The following is a 19,544-nucleotide window of genomic DNA, read 5'->3' as shown; positions in this document are numbered from 1 at the left end:
ATGGCAGTAACACACGGAGAAGCGCAGAAACATTTCGATGAAGAAGAAAAGGAACCCAATGGAATTCGTCCTCAGTTTATTAGTCTGCTGTGTCTGTCTGCTAGCAAAACAACAGTTTTAGTCGTTAATATTCAAGTGTATGTACCTCATGAGTATCAGAGAATGTCTACCCGGGCTCTTCGAAGGCTTAAAGGGAAACAGCGAGGCCAGGAGGCGTTAGACTTGGGGGATCTAACTTTGGGTGACACCCCGGAGGAGCAGGCTGAGGCTGAAGAGGAGCAGTTGGACACGGCTAACGTTTCTCCTTCCAACAAGAAAAGTGACGGCCGAAAGGCAAAGAAAAGCAAGGCTCAGAAAAATTTCAGCAACATTTACGAGTTGGTAAGGTGACGGTGTAATCCACCAACTCATGCTTATCATGAATTTAGCATAAAGTTAGTGTCTTAATGGCAGCTGTTTACGGCTAGCTCTCTCTGGACTAGCCGTATGACATGATGCCCAGCTGGCTGTCGCTTTAGAAAATCGTCCAAATGTAGGCTCTGTCTATACCATCAGAACGAACACCGCCAGAAAAGGTCTGGTATTTGTTTTCAGCGCGTCACTATTCTTTTAAAACTTACCTTTAAAATGCCCTGTACGGCTGATTGCACATGGACCGACAATCGACAGCTGTCGGTGTGATTCCTCATCAACACGAACATAATCCTAGTGGGTTGGGAGTCGTACAGGCGCTGCCTTTTGTACTTACTTCTACTTATTGTGAGACCGTGTTTAATATAACTAACTGAAACCTACAGTGCTGTGAAAAAGTATCTGATCCCTTCCTGATTCCCCCCCTATTTGTCACACTAACATGTTTTTGGAAACTTTGGTTTAATTTTACTTGACAACCAGGCTTGATTACTGCCAGACCTGTTGAATCAATAAATCACTTAGATGAAACTGAACCTGTCAGACAAAGTGTAGTATGTAGGTTAAAAGATCTCAAAACTCAACACAGTGTGCTACCATCTAAAGAAACTAAAGAACAGATGAGAAACAAAGGTGGAAAGGTGTTACCAAGCCCTCTTAAGGCCACAGTGAGTGTCATTATTCATAGGTTAAGAAAACCTGCCACAGTGGTGAACTTGGAGTGGCTGGCCTACAAAAATCACTCCATCTGTAACTCATCCAGGAGGCCACAAAAGAGCCCAGAACATCATCTAAAGAACTGCGGGCATCACTTGCCTCAGTCTGAGATGCTTTGGCATGACCTTAAATAGGCCAGTAATGCTTGAAAACCCTGTGAATTATAACCACAGTTGAAGAATTATTCCATGGCAATGTGAAAGACTCATTCCCACTTTGCGGTTCTTGCTGCCATGGGTGGCACAACCAGTTATTAAATTTAGGGCTAATTACTTTTTCATAGGACAATAACTTGTCTTAACTTAAGGCCATGAAGGAAAAATATTTCTGTCACAGTGTCACCAGCATTAAAGGGTTTCTTTTGTTTGTTTGTTTTTAATTTTCAGCTCATTTCATATCAATACTGTTTACATAGATCAGTTTATTTAAATTCTCCATTGATCAGAATAGAACTAAAAATATGAACTCCTCCCACAATTTAAGTCACAATTCACCCACAAGCTGTGGTTAAAATGTCATCTTAATATACCTTCTCATCATGAACACAGACTTTCGTGTATTAGGTATTGTTTTGTGTTGGAGTTGTAGCTGTGCCGTGTTGTGACGGGATGCTTTCAGTGCCAATGTCCTATTTTTACCAGATCGGTAGTACAGACATCGAAGGAGAAAAAATTTCAGCTGATGAAGAGGCAGAGAAACCAAACAGAAACAAAACAAGCGACCCAGCAAAGAATGACAATAGAGACACCGATAAACTGGATCAAAAGCACGAGGAAGAGTCAGCCAAGGTAAAATGAAAACAAAGCAACAGTGATGCACTTCTGCAGTCTTCTAGGTCCGTGGAAATCTGATCTTATTGTGCATCTTCTCTTTAACAGCCCCCTGGAGACAGAGTTAAAAAGAAGAAGAAGAAGAAAAAGACAAAAGTGACATCAGAAGATGGACAGGTAACATATTTACTATATACACTATTTATTTAATTAATGCTTCAGAATCAGAAGCTAAACTCACAGTATGCATAACTTGATCCCCTCTTTTTGAACTGACTGTGTGTATGTGCTTTACATTCAGGAGGCTGCAGCAGATGATAACATTGATTTATTGCTGGAAAACTTGGAGCAGTCTAACGGTCTGAGTTTGCAAAATGACGATTCTGGAGTGTCAGACAGAAGACCTGTGCTACATGTGGAGCACAGGTGAGGACATGTTTGATCAAGACATCAAAAATGGCACAAAATGATCCTAATAACACACATTAGGATCATTTTTCATTAACCAAACCTGACCAGCAAGGTGGCAGAAGCATTTATCTTTCTATATATATTTGTACACAAAAATCAGTTTTTTTAGCATACTGCATTAGTTAGAAAATAATAACAAAAAATTCATTCATTTTATAGCTTTAGGATTTTTTTTTAAACAGTGGACAGCTGAAATTCCTTGATTTAGTCAGATTTAGGTTGGTTTGTTTAGTTTTTAGCCTCAAACATAATTTCTGTGATTCTGAAATGCTGCCATGTGGTGGCGCTTGGCTCACAGAAGAAAAACAAAACACAATAAGGCCATTAGTCGTTCGGATTGTACAACAGTTTATTAATACCAAAGTGCAAAAAGTTAAAATGGTTTAGAAAATGTTGCACAAGACAAATCACCAGTGTTGGTGGCAAAGCATCATTTGTTCCTTTCTGCATTAAAAGACTGTTACAGAACAAACACTTTTTTGTACCAGTAAGTCAGCTGGGTGGTTCCAAATAAATGTGCAAATTCTGCACTGTCAAATTATAATGTTAAGGTGATTAACAGCCACTGAGACATTTCCACTCAACTGTATTTTTCCTGTGGCTTTTGTGAGAACCTTATTTGCTGCTTTCAACTCGCAAAAATACAGTTAATCGTGTGAAACTCGTCTGTGCCCAAAGCAGTAAACAATTACACTGATGACCTGGTTTTATTTTGGCTCTGTACTCTGACTGATATAAAGTCAGCTTTGAAATCGGGTGTGCTTCTGGTACGACCACTTCTTAATCTCAACACTTATATGGTGTGTTTCTCATGGTCCTCAGTGAAATTGTCTGCTGTATGATATTGTTTTGAAATTGAACTTGGATTTAACTGGAATGCATTTCTTCTACCAGTTCAAAGTGAATTTCATTTTCATTTTGAATTTCTGTGGTAACTCAGGAATCTCAACTCTGAGACGGAGCTGAAGAGATATTTTGGGGCTCGAGCTGTTCTAGGGGATCAAAGGTAATAGCAAAACCTTTTTTTTCTTTTTCTTTTTTTTTTTTTTTTTAAAAGTAGTCAGTGCCACTTTTTTAAACAAGTAAATGAATTATATCATCTATAGTTTAAAATATAATCTTGCACTTTTTTTTGTTAGGCCTCGACAGAGAAACAGACAGTTTCACCGTAGCACTTGGATGACCAGTCCAAAGGACAGCTGGCCTCGCTTCAGCCGCCCAGGTATACTTTTATATATTAATTAATCATAAGGAATTTTATGTGGCGTGATTTGCTGATAATTTCAGTAATACTTTTAACGATGCTGATCAAAGGTTGACTTTGTGTGTCGCATGCTGCTGTTTGAAACTAAAACATGAAAAGTTTCGTGATTACCTAATGGTTATTTTGGGATACGATTCAAATGCCAAAACACCCACAAGAACACTACTGATGACACTCAGTGTATAGGCAGCTTTCTGTGTAAATAAATGTTTAGTTAGATTGGTGCACATGTGTTTTTCAGTTGTCCCAGGATGAGGACAGTTTTGCCTGTTAAGCTCTTATATGACACAGCAAAAGCAGAAGACACACAAAAGCACACATAGCTGTGATAAATTAGTTTCTACAGCAATTTATATCAATCAAAAGCTCCTGATCTATTCTCTTTTAACTATACATAATTCAAGCTGACAGGCACATAATGGTGTTAAGACCTTTTCATGCTACTTTATCTTGTAGTTTGAAGGAATTACATTTAGGGTAAAAGTTCTAAACTGTGCTAGTTATAATAGATATTTAGGTGTAACATGTAGTGAATGTTATTTGATACTCCCATCGTAAGACCACCTCATTGTGAACATATTGAAAGTTATCGTTGATGGGTTATTTAATTGTTCAATTTCGATTCTTACACTTTGTTTGAATCACATTTTTCTCATCTAACGTAAAAATCTTTTTTAATATATTAAAAAATTTTTTTTCAATATTTATCAGTTGTTTATCAGAGTGACTTTAAATGTAACATGAGTTGTGCTTTTCTTTACGTGATGCTTTGTTCCTTCCTGCCTGACCTCTCCGCAGGAATCTCAATGACCTTACTGGAGACAAAGGACGGCGTTCATTACTTCACGTTTGAGCACAGTCGGGAATACCAACAAGTGCAGTTCAAGTTCCTGGATGCCGTGGAGTCCATGGACCCCAACAACATTGTGGTAAATGAAATTCTTCAGTGTTGTAGACACCGACGACTGTGTCAACCTAAATGTTGGCAACTAATTTTTACTTTAAAACATTTAAATCTACACTGAAAAACTCCAAATATTTTAATCATTTAATGAATAACGTGAAGCAAATGCAATGTAAAGATAAACTAGGTTCATGATGGATTTGAGTGTGGAAAACAAGAAGACTAAAGACGCCAATAAGGGGGGGGGGTGTGTGTGTGTGTGTGTGTGTGTGTGTGTGTGTCCTTTCTGATCCAGGCCCTGCTTCAGCTTAACCCCTACCACATCGATTCCTTGCTGCAACTTTCTGATGTCTGTCGCATACAAGAAGACCAGGAGATGGCTAGGGACCTTATTGGTGAGGATCATTGGATGCTCTGTGTCATGAAATACATTGTGTTTTTTTTTTTTTGTTGTTTTTAAATGATGATAGCTGGGGATCCACTCTGTTCAACCACAATCTGTTAAGAGCAAATGACACATCTAGCTTCAAGGCAAACTAATGATCTGCAAGTACGATGGTGATTTATTCAGATATCTTTAGACTGTAATGAAATTTTGAATCTTAACTGGGTTGTGCTTCATTCACTTGTTTGACCTGCACCCACTCTGGCGTTCTGATCTCAGTGACTTAATACACAAACTCTTTCTGTTCTTGCTGTAGACACGAGGTTTTGGTACAGACATGAAATGCAGCCTGTCTTAAGGCATTATTCTGCCTTAAGACAAGCTTAAGTGCATGTCTGTTGTTCATCATCACTAAGAGGACCGAGCATATACTGTACTTTTTTTCAGTATTAACTGATTACTTAATTTGTTTTGGTATATGAATACCTTTAGAATTCAAGCTTTTAATGTTCCATTTCTTTCAGTATAATTACAATTTAAAAAATGTATTTTATCATCATTTGTAAAATGGAAAAAAAAAAATCTGAACTCTCGATCAATTAAAACCATTTAAAGCAAAAATGCTGGGCTTTCTAAACTATAGGTGATGATGATGTAACATGGTGCCAATTGAGGTTTTGTCATTTTCTTTTTCTTTTTTTTTTTTAAACCGTGTTGCTGGTATTAAGTTGACTTTTTTTTCCCTGTTTTTTGTCTGTTCTAATCAACTAAATGTATTCACTTCCAATATCTGATGTTTTGTCTTTGTAATAATTTCAAGTAAAAATGCATTTTACCTCATTTCTAAACTGTCTTTCTCCACATTGATTTATATTTGTAGTTATTTCAGAGGTTAGGTAGTTCCTTGATATACTGTGAGTAAACAAACTAGCCACTGTTAACAAGTCAAAATTCATGCAAAGGACAATGATGGGTTTAATTTCACAGGCGCCATCCTATTTATGTCTCTGAAATAGTTTGTGTAGAAGACCACAGGGATACTTTGTCCTCTGCAGGGATAATTTGTCTGATTTACGTAGTAACACGGCGCCAGCCAAATGCAAGCTGAAGGCGTAAGAGACGCTGTTTTCACTGCTGGTACATGTTCGTGTACCAAAACTTTAAAGGTGGAATGATGCAGCCTTGTATACTTATTAATAGTCATTTCCTAAGTAAAACATGTATTTTTGTTTTTTCCAGAGCGAGCTTTGTATAGCTTTGAGTGTGCTTTTCATCCTTTATTCAGTCTGACGTCGGGCACCAGCAGACTGGATTATCTGAGACCAGAAAACAGGTTGGTTGTTCCCTTTTGTACTTTTTAAAAATGTTGTTACACATTGTACTTTTGTTAAACATCTTGTAGACTCTACAGTATAGTTTTCAACTTAAATTATATATTTATGAAGTGATTGAACTCAGCAATTCAGTAATTCAATCTCCCCTGTTTGCAGAGCATTTTATCTGGCTCTGTATAAGCACATGATGTTCCTGGAGAAGAGAGGATGCCCAAGGACAGCTTTGGAGTACTGCAAACTTATCCTGAGGTATAAAAAGAAAAGCTTAAAACGTGGGAAAGGATAAGCTACATAATTAGATATGAGGCATTTATGATAGCAATAATAATAAATCCTCACTCTTCCCCATTCAGACTCTTCCCCCTTCAAACAAACTTTAACTGATGTATAAAACATTATGTTCCAGATTTTTTTTTTTAACAGCTAATTTACAGTGCTGTGAAAAGTCTTTGACCTTTCCATAACATTATGGACTCTTGTGAAAAACCGAGTGCACCCAATGATTCTATGACTTTGTTTAGTTGCATGTTTTCTGTGACTTTATCGCCTTTCACATTTTGGCCTCTTGTCTGTATAAAATTGCTTTAGTTCAGTGATATTTGTGAGGAATTATTTATGCACACCTCTCTTAAAGACCCGCTATAGCATTTCAAGTCTGGGTGAGGTCCGGCTGGGCCATCTCAACATGTTGATTCTTTTCTTTTCAGCATTTAGTTATAGATTTGCTGCTGGGTATGGGATGATTGTCCTGTTGTGGATGACCACATTTCAGTCACACTTAAATTTTCAAACAGATGGCCTCACATTTGACTCTAAAATACTTTTCTGTAGAGGTTTTTTGTGACATCATAAACACAGTGATTGAGAACTCTCAATCACATGGTACACATGGTCATATTGGACATGGTACAACCACTGCTCACGGGGCAAAAATGTGTTTTGTCCAACTGATTTGTGAGAGGTTTGCAGAGGTTCTTTGCAAGATGCCAACTTCTGTACAAACACTCACCACGCAGTAGTCGGTGTGCTCCATGCAAACTACTGACAATCAAGTCAATCTGCTAGTGACCTGTTGCTAAGAGGTTTTTGCTGCAGGATTAAATAACTTTTGTTACCAATTTCATCCGGTAACTGCCAGCAACCACTTGGAAAACAGTCAGGGAATACATTTCTTTTGCAACCAGTGGTTGCCAGATGGATGTTGTCCAGTGTCTGAGGTCTTATTCACTTTGAACATCACAGTAACTGTAAGGTGGCCAGATTCTGTGACTGCAAAACTAAGCCTAAATCATCACCTCCAGCTGTGCTTTACAGTTGTTATGAGATGTTTGTGCTCATATGCTATTTGGTTTTCACCAAATGTGGTGCTGTGCATTCGAGTCAAACATCTCCACTTTGGTCTCATCTGTCCAAAGGACATTGCACTAGACTTTTGAAACATTGTTCAGATGCAACTGTGCAAACCTAAGGCATACTGGCATGTTCTTTTCAGAGAGAAAAAGCCTTGTCTTAACAACGCTTCCAAATAAACCATCTTTGTTCAGGCTTTCTTTTCACTGTCATTAGCTTTGACATTTAATATTTTTTGCAGTTTCCCTGAGCATTGCACAGTCTAACCTTGGGGTGTATTTACTGGGACGTCTAGTCCTAGGAAGATCGTGGCATTTTGTAACGCACTTGAATGGTCCAAACGTTTAAACGGTCAAAACTGCTTTTCTCGAGGTGCTCGTGATGATCAGTTAATCAGCTGCATTTGATTAGCAACACCTGGCTGCTAGTTACCTTCTTAATTGCTGAGGAATTAATGGGCTGATTGGACATGTGAGCAATAACGATGAAAGAACACGATCTGTTTCTACTCAAAGAGAGAGGATGCACATTTAGACGCTTTCACTGTCCCATTACATGAAAAGTATTACATAAATGACTTTCTAGATAAACAAGAGGAACCTTTATTCTCTTTATAAAGTAAACACTAAACAGGCAAATTTGTTGAGGCACCTTTTTTATGTGCACTAATGTGGTGAGACTGTCTGCTGATAACGATCCGAGATGGACTCGGAATTATTTATAAGGTAAAAAACAACTGAACATGTGTTTCAGACCATTCATTCAGGTCATGTATTGAGATTCGGGCTAATATCATGACCCGTCTTTTACAAATAATAGAATTAAACTTTTATGGAGACATAATTTAAAAACAGTCCATGTGTTTATATCATTATCTCTTATGTTAAGAAATCACTTACCAAAAAGCTTTTCACGAAGTGTTCCTGTGGGGACACTGCTGCCATAAGCTTCAGCTTTGCAGACTATTCATATAGTTGTCAATATTTTTTGTGATTTTCATCAAATTCTGGCTTCCTGATTTAATGTTCCGGCCTGAAGAGCAGCAGTGTGGTAATAAAAAGCACTGGCCCTTTATCACCGGCAGATATTAAGTCACTGTTTGCTTTAACAGAATCTTTAGCACGTTCAGCTACACATACATTATATGAGATGATTAAAGAAGATAAGTAATAATCTCATCTGCTATGATGTTTAACACACAAACTTTATTTGTCGTTATAATCACAGTTGTTGTTAAAGAATTTATTTTTTTGCCCTTAGGTTGATTTTAAGCTATTGTAAAAAGAGACTTGTGTGCATAGATTAATACCTCCCTCCTGGTTACTTCAGTTGGTTTTCTGCCTGAGGGTCAAAATTTACTGAGGAAACAAACAGCAAAGCAGTGGTGTTTTGGAGCTGTCTGGTTTCGACCCTCTTCATTAATGCCGTCTTTACTAAATATCCTTAAATGCCATAACCAACAGTGGCTGTAATGTCTGAAACACCGTAAGCAGCCCAGATCATCGTGGTGTGATAGTTTTATTTGTACTTAGTCTAAGACACATCTTTGTCATGGTTGTTTTATATTCATTTTTTTTCTTCCCCATTTGAATTAGTTTGGACCCGGACTCTGACCCTCTTTGCATGCTGCTGCTCATTGATTTCTTGGCACTTCGATCCAGAGAGTACCAATCCGTCCTTCAGTTATATCAGGACTGGGAGGTAAAGTGTGCACTTACGTTCTGTGTGCGTGCCGGAGTTAGTGTGCCACTGTTAAATTTTCAGTCTGTGACAGGAATTGTTTGTTTTTGCTTTTCAGGAGCACAGAAATCTGTCTCAGCTACCAAACTTTGCATTCTCCACTGCCCTTTGTCATTTTCATCTAAGTCAGCAGGAAAATATGGACCCTGAAGAAAGTCACAAACAAAGGCACAAAGCCGACCAGCTGCTGCAGATTGCCCTCATCATGTTCCCTGCAGGTTAGACCCTCAGCAATGAACTGAATCAAATGGTTGCCCTTTATTTAGCTCTTCATATTCTAAGGCATACTCTAAAGAATTTTAATAACTTCCAGGACTGTTACCATTCACCTTTTGAAAAGTGTAACTTTGTAATTCCCTGCCCTTTAACGTGTTCCCTTCTCCCCACTATAGTCTTGATGCCTTTACTGGATCTGTGTACTGTGCAGCCAGATGCCGCAGTCACCTCCCATAGCTTCTTTGGTCCAAATAGTCAGATAAGGTAACGTATACTCTCTTTATTTTCCAAACTATTGCACAATGCAGGATTTTAAAAACAATTGAAACATTTTTTTCTTCCATCTTTGTACCCTCATGTTAAAGCTCTTTGCACTTGTTCCATCTTTAGGCAGCTGCCAGCTCTGGCTGAACTGACAGGTCTGTATGTGGGGAGAACTTGCACTCTGTGGAGGGAGGCTGCAGTAATGCTTTGGCTGGAAGAGATGGTGAAAGAAGTGCTGCGACGAGTTGATGCCAAAGACCCTGTAGTGGAGGACTGCCAAAACAAGTCAGCTTTTTTTTTTTTTTTTTTTTTTTTTCCTTGTTCTTTTGTTTTTTTTAAACATTGGAGGCATTTGTTGATGACAAAGAGAGGCAAAATTAACTGTGGGCTGGGTCTTACCTCTGCACTTAGTATTCCTTTAATTAAAAGTACATGCCTCTCAAAACCTTCCCCTTCATGTCTTTCTAATAGGAGAAAGCAGAGGTACCAAAGTGCACCAAGGAACATCCATCGCCATGTCCTACTCTCTGAGATCAAAGAAGCCACCTCAACTCTGCCTCTGGTAAGAAACAATCACCATCTGCACCTCAGCGTCTTCTATTCTGAGAACTGCACACAGCAAATTGCAAGTGAAGTGTAAATGTTTTGTATTTTATTTTTTTGTTTTTTTCCTCAAATGTTCTTGGTTACGTTATCTTGATTAGGGTGCTGAACAGTCTGAGGCACCACCCTGATAGCAGAAAGCATACTCCAACCATTGCTAGTGACACATCTCAGTGTCTTCAGTTCACTCTCCAAATCTCTAACTGTAAATCACAGAATAATTGATCTCAGTGTCATTGTGGGGAAATGATTCCCTGTGAACAAGCACACAGTCACAGTGCAAAGAAAACATAATCTCTGGCAGAACCAGATTATGGTGTGTGGTTAGTGGAAAGCAGTTAGAGCAAAGAAGACCTGTGAGAAGCAATAGCTGTTTTACAAACTATTAAATTGTCTAATAAATTTTAATTTAAAGGTTTGTACCAAATGTAGTTTCTTCAAAATCACATGATTACAGCTGTATTTCATTGTTACGTTTCGGTGTTGTCAGTGTGTTCTTTTTGGCGTGACTGTTATGTGTTTCCTGTTTTACTTTGAAAGTCTGTGTTATCTTAGTCTTTTCAGTTTACGTTTCCCTGTCTCGTCAGTTCTGAGTTGCCCCAGCTGTGTTTCCCTCTTGTTGTCCATTTTCCTGATTGCTCCCTCTAGGTATTTAAACCCTGTGTTTCAGTGTGTCATGGTTGCGATCTCCCCCGTGTTGTAAATAGATTTGTCGATACTTTAGTTTTGGGATTTTGGTGGAGAGCTGTAGTTTTTTTCTCGTGTTTTTTTTTTCTTATTTTTATTTTCATACGTTGCACGCCGGTTGCCTAGGCTGGGGTGTAACATATGGGGGCTCGTCCGGGATTGCCTTCGCTGGGGGGTCCGGGGACCGCCCCAGCCTTTGTCGTCGCTGGAGGGTCCGTGGGACCGCTCCAGCCTTCATCCGCCTTCGCTGGAGGGTCCGAGGGACCGCTCCAGCCTTCGTCGTCTGCTGGAGGGTCAGTGGGACCGCTCCAGCCTTCATCATCTTCGTCTGCCTTCGCTTCAGCTGTCCGCCTTCGCTGGAGGGTCCGTGGGACCGCTCCAGCCTTCATCCGCCTTCGCTGGAGGGTCCGAGGGACCGCTCCAGCCTTCGTCGTCTGCTGGAGGGTCAGTGGGACCGCTCCAGCCTTCATCAGCTTCGTCTGCCTTTGCTGAGGGGAGGGTCCGTGGGACCGCCCCAGCCTTTGTCGTCGCTGGAGGGTCCGTGGGACCGCTCCAGCCTTCATCCGCCTTCGCTGGAGGGTCCGTGGGACTGCTCCAGCCTTCATCCGCCTTCGCTGGAGGGTCCGAGGGACCGCTCCAGCCTTCGTCGTCTGCTGGAGGGTCAGTGGGACCGCTCCAGCCTTCATCATCTTCGTCTGCCTTCGCTTCAGCTGTCCGCCTTCGCTGGAGGGTCCGTGGGACCGCTCCAGCCTTCATCCGCCTTCGCTGGAGGGTCCGAGGGACCGCTCCAGCCTTCGTCGTCTGCTGGAGGGTCAGTGGGACCGCTCCAGCCTTCATCAGCTTCGTCTGCCTTCGCTGAGGGGAGGGTCCGTGGGACCGCCCCAGCCTTTGTCGTCGCTGGAGGGTCCGTGGGACCGCTCCAGCCTTCATCCGCCTTCGCTGGAGGGTCCGTGGGACCGCTCCAGCCTTCGTCGTCTGCTGGAGGGTCAGTGGGACCGCTCCAGCCTTCATCGGCTTCGTCTGTCTGGATCAAACTTTTCACTTGGTGTTAAATGTTTGATTTTTGGGTGGGGGGAACTGTTACGTTTCGGTGTTGTCAGTGTGTTCTTTTTGGCGTGACTGTTATGTGTTTCCTGTTTTACTTTGAAAGTCTGTGTTATCTTAGTCTTTTCAGTTTACGTTTCCCTGTCTCGTCAGTTCTGAGTTGCCCCAGCTGTGTTTCCCTCTTGTTGTCCATTTTCCTGATTGCTCCCTCTAGGTATTTAAACCCTGTGTTTCAGTGTGTCATGGTTGCGATCTCCCCCGTGTTGTAAATAGATTTGTCGATACTTTAGTTTTGGGATTTTGGTGGAGAGCTGTAGTTTTTTTCTCGTGTGTTTTTTTTTTTTTTTTTTTTCTTATTTTTATTTTCATACGTTGCACGCCGGTTGCCTAGGCTGGGGTGTAACATTCATACTCTAACAGAAGTCTGCTGTTCTCCAGCTCGCCCAGGTCATCGCCTGTAGATTTTAAACTATAAAAAGACAAACTACACTGCTCAAAAAAAAGTTTTATTTCTGAGCAGTGGACTTTGTGGACAACTTAAGTTTTTTTTTGTTTCTTTTTTTTCTCAAATTACTGAAGAAAGAGGCCAGACTGCTTAAAATCCATCCATCATTTTGCACACAGGCATTTGATAACTAGCTTTTCTGTTCTATATTCATGTATTTTTGGGGGGATTTGTTTCACCACCAGGAGGTGACCACTCAGCCTGTGATGGGGTTTGATCCTTTGCCTCCACTCGACTCAGTGATATCATATACACGACCAGAAAGGTAATTGTGGATCCTTATACTTTTTTCTTTTTTTTTTTTTTTTTTTTGTCTCAATTTTCATTTTAACTTCATGACTTGTTTATTTTTGGGTCTGCATATAGGCCGCGTGTTGGTGCATCCAATGAGAGTACACTCTCACTGTTTTTCCGGTCATTGCTGCCAAACTTTAACATTCAGGTGAGTCAGTCAACATCAGTATTTTTCTAGGGTCAATGTCTATTTTAGATTTTATATTGATTAACGCTTGTCAGGAAGCTTTTAAATGCACTCATAACAATTTGTTTTTAACTTGAGTTTTGCTTCCCCTCTGTTTTGTGCTGCGTTTGCCACACAGACATGCAGCAGAGTCTTTTTCACAAGCACACAGACACATGCACATAGCAAAACAGGAGGAAGAGAGAGTAACTAGTTTCTTTGCAAACTGTTAAATTAAGCTATCTTACAATAAAACAACAGACAGATATATCGATTGTAGGTCTGTATTATCTCATTTTCTGATGCACTTTCATTTTTAAGGTGTGCAGTGGTATAGCATTGATTGTGCATGTTGGTTGTGTCAGAAATGAGGGGTAAATGCTGACGTGAAGCTATTGACGATGAAGTTGGGGGAACATTTTGAAAACTAGCCAGTGGAAAAGGATGGATGGATGACATTCAGTTATACTGTAGATGTCCCTTCTCACTCTCAAGAGCATACGCTACTGCTATAGCTTCTCTAAACAGCTGCATAGGCTTAGAATACCATGAAATACAAATAAAGAACCCATAGTGTGTGCATGTGGTAACACCATGTGACTAAGCTATAAGCCCCTGACACAAAACTCACACAAGTTTAAAAGAAACAAATAAGCGCAGTTAGTGAATGAATCATTATGAACTGGTGAACTCAGAGGGCTGTAAAGTGATTTAATTATGTTCTCCTTGGTTCTCTGATTTCTTGCAACGATGTCTGTTGAGTTTACATAAAACATCACTAAAGGAGCTACAAAGCTTTGAATGAGAGTTTACCTGGTAGCTGTTGAAAGGATACAGTTGTGGTATACCAGTGGTCAGAAATACCATTATTACTTTAGTATTACTTTAACACAAAATCAGTGTTGAACCAGGACCACTGCTATGAGTCACACTATGCAGCATAAAGGCCGTTTCACATCGGACACGGCATTTCAAAACGTGTATCTCTCTGACTTTATCTCCTCTACGAGAGTTTGTGTTGTATTAAGTTCAAATGTTTAATAAAAACGTATCTCTCGTTCATAACAAGGAAAGCTTTGTAACTGTCCCAACTAGTGAAGAGTGTGTCATTTCCACAACACTGCTTTTCCTCCGAGGTCAACAGCGCCTTTGAAAACGCCCTGCTTGTCCCTGTGTAAGCACGTCAACCTGTAAGAAAAGGTTTACTTGGACACACACCAATGTTTTCTTTCATGGTGTGGCAATAAGAGACATGAAAGGGCATTTATCCTTCAAGGACCTGCAGTTCAAAAAAAGCACCCCTCCGACAGCCAAACCCATCTGTTCTCTGATTGGATAGTTAAATTTGTGATTGACATGACATTGACCAATCAGCTGAAAGGAAGAAAAATAGGGTCAAAATCCATACTTGTAAGTTGAAACCTGAGTGCAGAGTTTCAACTTACAAATTCTCCTTACACATTAAAATCTTTTTTACGCACACAAATTCTTTTTACGCATACAAAACTGAAGTACAAAATATTTATGACCACAATTTGAGCCCATATTTTTGCCTGAGAGATGGGACTTGAAGAACTGAAAAATCGGGATTAAAAATGAAATACAATAAACAATTATTTTCAAAGTTATGATAAATTAATTTGGTGTCAGATAACAGAATTTAAAAAATGTCTGGCTCTCACCTCCTGACAAGAGCAAATGTTGTTAACCTCTACTCTGTGCAGGTACTTTGTAATTATGCAAAAGAAATTAAAATTAGACACAATAAATCAAGATTTTTATTCTTCCGTAATAAAGTTTAATAAAGTGACTCTCTTTCACCTTCCTAAACGGTCCGTGGGTCTGACACGTTCTGATGACAGTCATACCTCCTCCAAAGCAAACTCCAGTCTAGTGTTCGCCCTCAACACCCTGAATGATGCATTTCAAGTAAAGTTGTGTTTTGGGGGGGGGGGGTTTCGGTTTGGTTTGGTTTTATGATTAAAGCAGACACGCACAGATACACCCATTTAATAGCAGCACCCTGCAGGGCTGAGCTGGTAAACGATCTGGGAAAACATTTTAACACACATCCGTGACTGATGGAAGATTTCCTCTTAAGACTCATGGTCACCCTAAGGCAGACCTTCCCAAAGTGTGGGGCCCGCCCCCTAAGGGGGGCGCAGAGCCATGGCAGAGGAGGCGCGGTATGAAAAGGGGGGGAAAAAAACAAAAGGCTTAGACACTGCTAGCACGGGCGCCTACAGAAACGAAGAGCAGGAGATGAAGCATCGCTGAATATGTTTCCAAACCAACTTCATTCTAAGCCAAAGACTAGAAAATATGGTGAAGAATATCTTCCCTTTGGTTTCACCTGCACAAGTGCTGAGGTAGGTCTCCCCTGCTTAATTGGTTTTCCCTTTGTCGGGAGCAGCGCTGGGCTCTTCAAATCAGGGACAAACAGTATCCCACATTTTTGATTTTTAGTTCACAAACACTTGTTATAATGACTCACTACTCCTGACATTTTGGAGATTCTAGCTCTTTATACAGTAAAGTTACAGCGGGATACAAATAATATCAGGCTGATCCTGCCACAATTTGTCCCCCGGTTCAAATCACGGACAAACAGTATCCCACAGTTGTTTATGTTTTTAAACCCATTTTGCACAGAGGCATTTTTTGATTTGATTGCAATGTTGAATATTATTACAAAGGGGAAAAAAAACAACTACAAGTAAAATAATTACAGTGATGCCTCTGCTTTTCTAAATAGAGGGACAGTAACTGCGTATATATGTAAGCTGTAAAACCTGAAGATGGTCAGATTAACAGTATTTTGTCTATCTGCTATTCTGCAATTAATCTCATGTAAACAATAACGTGGTGCACAGCCTGACGTGAAAAGGGGCACATACCTTTGACGTTGCGTGACGAACTCTGTATTCCTCGTCCACACGTAAACGCCAAAAAGGAGTTTTAAAAAAATCTCAGTTTTCGGTGATTCCAAACGCCGTTTACGTGTGGACGAAACAGCTGCGTTTTCAAAAATACCCAGTTTATTTTCTTACTACCTGTAATTTATTGCAGATTACTTGTATTTGCTTAATTGCTTACTAAATGTTTGAGGTGTGAAATAAACCGCAATTGAGCAAAATATGGGTGTGTGTGGTTGGAGGATGTGCGCGTGCACGTGCGGGGGGGCGCGCCAACATTTTTCTTGTAAAACAAAGGGGGGGTCTAGCAAAACTGAAAAATATCAAAGAAAGCATATGACCTTATTACAGTTAATTCTGTCGACCATTTCCAAGTTCAAGAAAACGAAATTCATGAAGTGCAAAGTTGACTCGATGTCTCTGCTTTCTCTTTGCTAATAAGGAAGTTCAGTGCTTGGATTTCTTCATTAATTTACATTTTGTTCATCTTGAATGACACCCGTATTTGTAAAATCAGGGTTCTTCTGTTCATCTGTTAATGTGTGAACACTAAACCATTTTCATCCCATCTCACATAAACCAGCTTAAAGCTCGCTGAGTTTATGTTTATGTAGTTTGTATAGTGTAGTGTGGCTCACAATGCTCATGCAGATATTACAGATTTTTAGTTAACCATGTTTGAGAAATTTGAGGATGTGGATCTATTTTTTTTTTTTTTTTTAAGATATATTTGATTAATAGGAAGTTGTTTAGTTAATTGGATTAATTTAAATGTCAAAACGTGGAAGCTTCATTACATAAACTGTTCAGTTTCATCATGATTTACTAACTATCTTTCGTTCTAATTGATGTCAGCAGCCCATTCTTCAGAAACAAGATGTAAGCAAATAGTGAGGTGAATGAGCAGGGAGGCTGATTTTTGTCTCGATATTTTCTTACGTCTTGTTTTGTCAGAATGATCTGCATTTCAGCTCAGAGACTGTGTGAAAGAGAACCAATGTATAAAGATTACACAGTCCATACATTTTTATGCTGGGGTAGACAGTGAGACGTGGAACAATGTTTTGTTTTGTTTTTTATTAGTTGCATTCAGACCAGCAAAAGTATCAACTGTCGTTCTCCCTGCAGTAACTCTCTAGGTCTCCTTTTTTTTTTTTTTTTTTTTTTTTTTTTTTTTTAACACAGTGTTGCAGCATTTCAACCTAGCATCTTACCTTTAATACCTTTTAACTAGAAAAGGCTTTACAAGCGTTGATCATTGCAGTCGGACAGCTAAAACAACATTGCTAAAATACAGCTTTTCACTGATCTGTGCTGGCCATAATTAACATGGACCAACACTGATTTCTTAGCAGAATTTTACAAGATGCCGTTGTTGAAGGGATAAAAAATGAAGAGTGGTTTATATAGCAGTAAATATACATTCTCACAGCATCAGTTTCTGTGATGTTTCTGACAAGGAAAATGTGCTGAAGAGAGGATGATTTCATCTACTTGGCACAAGCGATATAAAAAGAATGTACTGCTTTTCACAAAACCTGCTGATAATAAAAAAAAAAAACTCGCTTGTATGATTCTGCATAAAAGAGGCATTCAAAGGCTTTTTGGTAAACAAGTTCATAACATGTGGCAGTTTAAATGGTGTACTTTTACTCTGCAAATATATCAGAGTGTGGATTTTAAGTAAAGCCCTTGCATTTAAAGTTGTTTTTTTTTGTTTGTTTGTTTTTTTTACTTTATATGCCGTTAAGAGGAAGGGAAAAAATTGCAAACATGCTTTCTGTGTGAAAATGGTATATGAATGCATGGAAAGCAGGACCTATACTGAACCCATTTTGACCTTGTTTGGTTGTTTTCTGCAAATAAGACTAAATTGAAAGATTCCTTTAACTGTTAATTTATCTAATGTGTGAAAGTGATTATTGCAAAGACACCACATCCACTTCATGGCTTAAAGCACTTCTCTCGTGCTACACTGAGCATGACATGTGTCTGGTTTATGTCCAGTTTTCCAATGACTGGCCTGCTGAGCATGAATGTCTTCATTGGTCTTACAGGCTCCTGCCAGCATGCAGCACACACCAATCTCTGCCACTTTAAGATACAGTAAATGTATGGCAAACACTCACACAGTCAACTGTACATGCTTACTGTTAACGGATATGCCCGAGGCATGTTTCCATCAGGACAGTTCCAACTCTGTTATCCACTTATGGAGAGGAAGAGATACAATATGGATAAAGGAAATATAGTTAAGAGTTTAATATTTAAAGAACAACGTGGCCGTAAATTAGAATTACATTTCTGAAAACAACCTAAAGTTGTGTTTGATAACATGAACCCTAGATTATTCTGCTATATCCAACATAGATGCCGTATATTTATTTGGACACCATCAGTACAGTTAAAGTAATGTCTTGCAATGGTTAACCATTTCCGAGAACAAGTTAAATTATTAGGACATTGTAGCGGAGCACTTTGGGTAACTCAGGAGATGGATCAGGTCATCTACTAATTGGGATGTTGATGGTTCAATTCCTGGCTGTTCCAGCCAAATATCCTTGGGAAAGATAACCTGATGCATCCACTGGAGTATGAATGTGTTTGAATGTTAGATAGAAAGAACTTGAATAGAAAAAAGCACTTGAGTGAATGGGCGTGATCGAGGTACTTTGTATAAAGGGCTTTGAGTCCTCTGGTAGAGTAGAAAAGCACTATATAAGAACCTCACTAGAAGTTTGTAGACTGAATAATCTCTCCTTCATTCTCAAGGATCCACCGAGGCAGGAAGATGACATGGAAGTGGCTCGAGCTGGTCAGGAGCTGAACCAGGAAGTAAATCGCCTAATGGTGGCAATGAGGGACATGCTGGCAAATATCCGGTTTCAGGAGCCACCAAGAGAGGACAACCCCTACAGAGATGATGATGAATGGGACTGAAAGAGGAGATAGAGGTGGACTAAGTGATGGATGAAGAGGAATAAAACTGAAAAAAAAAAAGCGATGTTAATAATTACAAGGAAAATAAGTTGGACAGCTGGATATTATTTTGTTGTCATAATTTCAGAATAGTAGGCTGATTTTAAAAAACAAACACAAATACTACTGGGGTAATGTAGATGGATGTGAACCTGGCACACTTTGTTCCAAGCTCAGAAAGCAGATTGTTAGTTGGACCTGTCGTGTTGCCAAGGTTAAGTGTATTATTTATAATTATTAGTTCCATAATCAGTTTCCAAGCATTGTCAGTTCAGCAGCACTAACGGATAATAAGTCCTGCTTTTCTTCCTCTGGTTTCTGGCTTTCTGAGAGTTTTTCATTTTCTCTCATAAACACCTGCAGTGGAAGCTTTACGAAGCTAGAGTGAGATTCATGTAGTCTCATTCTGAGTGCAAGTTCTAAAGCAAACTGCTGCTTATCTGCACTTTAATACATATACACAGAATCATAAAATTTTTATTCTCATTGATTTGATCACTCCCAATAAAAACAAACTGAAAAATC

General features: G+C 39.5%; 1 protein-coding gene across 1 annotated transcript; it reads left to right on the top strand.

Annotated features, from left to right (window-relative positions):
- tcf25 (TCF25 ribosome quality control complex subunit) lies at window positions 1–19,544 on the top strand. Its single transcript, XM_085400976.1, has 18 exons — window positions 1–381; window positions 1,770–1,916; window positions 2,007–2,075; window positions 2,200–2,324; window positions 3,310–3,375; window positions 3,509–3,591; window positions 4,432–4,562; window positions 4,833–4,932; window positions 6,162–6,255; window positions 6,413–6,505; window positions 9,202–9,307; window positions 9,405–9,564; window positions 9,739–9,826; window positions 9,953–10,111; window positions 10,298–10,388; window positions 12,851–12,930; window positions 13,032–13,107; window positions 18,813–19,544. Exons 1-18 carry the CDS (start codon window positions 1–3, stop codon window positions 18,978–18,980), a joined length of 2,217 nt encoding a protein of 738 aa, XP_085257102.1. The 3' UTR covers window positions 18,981–19,544.

This window comes from Rhamphochromis longiceps, linkage group LG1 (assembly GCF_057381845.1).
Source record: "Rhamphochromis longiceps isolate RC_006_pf linkage group LG1, R_longiceps_female_GT1.1, whole genome shotgun sequence".
Taxonomy (NCBI): Eukaryota; Metazoa; Chordata; class Actinopteri; order Cichliformes; family Cichlidae; genus Rhamphochromis; species Rhamphochromis longiceps.
This window is presented reverse-complemented; position numbering and strand designations above follow the sequence as displayed.